At 46.6% G+C, this 2,169-nt stretch overlaps 1 protein-coding gene across 1 annotated transcript; it reads left to right on the top strand.

Annotated features, from left to right (window-relative positions):
- Positions 1–289: 289 nt before the first annotated feature.
- On the top strand, positions 290–1,916 carry LOC147890680 (uncharacterized). Its single transcript, XM_087389777.1, has 7 exons — positions 290–458; positions 571–611; positions 774–936; positions 1,027–1,097; positions 1,222–1,321; positions 1,413–1,513; positions 1,854–1,916. Exons 1-7 carry the CDS (start codon positions 290–292, stop codon positions 1,914–1,916), a joined length of 708 nt encoding a protein of 235 aa, XP_087245903.1.
- Positions 1,917–2,169: the final 253 nt, after the last annotated feature.

The following is a 2,169-nucleotide window of genomic DNA, read 5'->3' as shown; positions in this document are numbered from 1 at the left end:
GACAAAGGACGTGATAGCCTAACCATGTACATGCTACACACATCATGAGAAGCGAAGTGGCATGGTGAATATCGGTTGCCACAATCCAACCGCATAAGATAAATAGATCAGAGGGTGCGCATCGAGGCTGCTCTATTTCGTCCCTCCGTGCAGATATGAGCAGGATGTACAACGCTTAGGAAGAGAAATCGAGAGATCGGAATTTCTGATGAAGGAGAAGAGATTCATCCGCCGTTGAACTGCTAATGCATGATATTAGGCAAGCAAAATGTCCACCAGAAATTCCTCCATGCCACTGGTAATCCCGCAATTTTCCAATGTCCCAGGCAGAGAGACCGCCGCTGGTCGCGCTTTGTTTGCGTTTTTCAGAGGCTTCGAATTGGCCAGAAAACGTGGCAATGAATTCTCTCAGCAGAACCGTGCTGGCCTCCGTCGCCACGGTCAAAGTTCTTGCGCTGGTGCTCACCCACCTCCCATTTTATGATTAGATCCTGCATCATCCTTCCCCATGTTTCCATTTGCAAATATCAGAGCCTGAACCTTTGCCATGCTCTCTTGCTAATTTTGCAGTCCACGTTGTAGAATCCAAGATCCCGAAATCTGCACCTCAGGTATCTGTCACGTAGTCTTTTCCGACAGAAAAGTCTTTAAAGTAAGTCAAACTTCCCGGGGGAGGATGAGCCCTCAGATTGCGGCCGTCCAGGAAAGAGGAATTAGAAGATGGGACTGCAAAATTATGGACTAAATACAGTCGGATTTTTGTCCCATCGCAGAAGAACTTTGTCAAGGTCCCACGATTCAGAAGGCGCCCACCTGAAGACTTTGACGAGTTTGGCGTACAAGCCGCAGCCCGTCAGGGCAGAAGGAGAGCGTCGGAAATATTGAAGCAACTGAAGTCAGATTTAGAACACAAAGAGCTGCCCCCATATCCAACGAGTGAGTAGACTGTTGTGTAGTCTGTGCTTTCCTTTTTATTTCCTTGTAGCATATGTGATGATTGATTTTTCTCGATGGAGTGGGCAGCAGAGCCTCTCCTGGACGACAAGGAGAAGGAAAGGCTGGCATTCGTCTTCGAATGGAGCGGTCGCTTGGAAAAGGTAAAGCTAAACTTTAAAGATGGTACGCAAAGCAATTGCGGGATAAAAGGTTTCAGGACACGGAACGCCGCCTAATCGAGTATAAGGATTCGTAATGCCGTCTGATCGAGAATTGATGTACCAGGGAGATGTGATCAGCACACCCATGCAGTGCCAATCAAAGCCGAGAAGCAGGAAGATCGTGAAAGGATCGATAGAAGAAATGGAGAACCTGATGGAACAGAGTAAGCATCAACTGGCTAAGATTGGTTTTAGTTCATGGATTCTAGACATGCTCGAGAAGATGATGATGGCGTTGGGTTGATGTGAGGACAGTTTCCAAAGAGATTGAGGAGCGAGAAGCATTCATAAAAGAGATGGACAGGCTGGGACGAGCTGAGATATACAAGAACCAAGTGCGCTTTGACATACAGCAGGTAAGGTTGACGCCTTAGCCTGTGGGCTGGTTGATCATTTATAACTCCTTCTGTTGCTCGAACAAATGCAAGCTGGTATGAGACTTCTGCTGTTGCTGCATTCCCTCATTTCTTACGTGCAGGCTGATGATTTTGGCTTACCTTTTGGATGTAGGCTGTAACAGCTACGATTCTTCAGTTGTTGCACTGACTTCCTTGCCTACCTTCCCGTTTAACCTCCTCCAATGTAGTATATATGTAGTGTATGGTCACCATTGCTTGTCTTACTGTCGTTTTTGTTGCTGGTGCTGCTGCTAATTATGATGAGGATGATGATTATAATGATGGTCGTGATCTGCAGAGAGTGAAGCAGATGAAGAAGCTTGATTTGCTGATTAAGGAAGACGCTAGCTGCTCGCCTTGAACATTACGACTGACCTTAATCCTCACATAGGATGGCTAACATCAACTTGCTGGTGTATAGTAACATCTTGTATTTGTCTAGAAGCGGTTGCTACATAGAAAACCGTAGCCCTAACTTTAACCCTAGGGAATGATCCGTCCCTAACCCTTGAGAATTAGAGAGGTGAAAGGATGGAGGACGGGCCTCATTAAACTAAGTGGCACGAGGGCCGGGGCAGTATGCATGGATGCTTAGCCACATGCCATTCAAGGAA

This window comes from Dipteris shenzhenensis, chromosome 18 (genome assembly GCF_047967505.1).
Source record: "Dipteris shenzhenensis isolate YYH24624 ecotype China chromosome 18, Dip_SZ_1.0, whole genome shotgun sequence".
Lineage (NCBI taxonomy): Eukaryota > Viridiplantae > Streptophyta > Polypodiopsida > Gleicheniales > Dipteridaceae > Dipteris > Dipteris shenzhenensis.
This window is presented reverse-complemented; position numbering and strand designations above follow the sequence as displayed.

Bases quoted from the DNA above. Each gene is read 5' to 3' on its own strand.
- LOC147890680 (XM_087389777.1), top strand. From the start codon at position 290: ATGCCACTGGTAATCCCGCAATTTTCCAATGTCCCAGGCAGAGAGACC. The intron at 612-773 runs GTATCTGTCACG...GTCCCATCGCAG, and splicing joins TCCCGAAATCTGCACCTCAG to AAGAACTTTGTCAAGGTCCC. The intron at 1,098-1,221 runs GTAAAGCTAAAC...TTGATGTACCAG, and splicing joins GGAGCGGTCGCTTGGAAAAG to GGAGATGTGATCAGCACACC.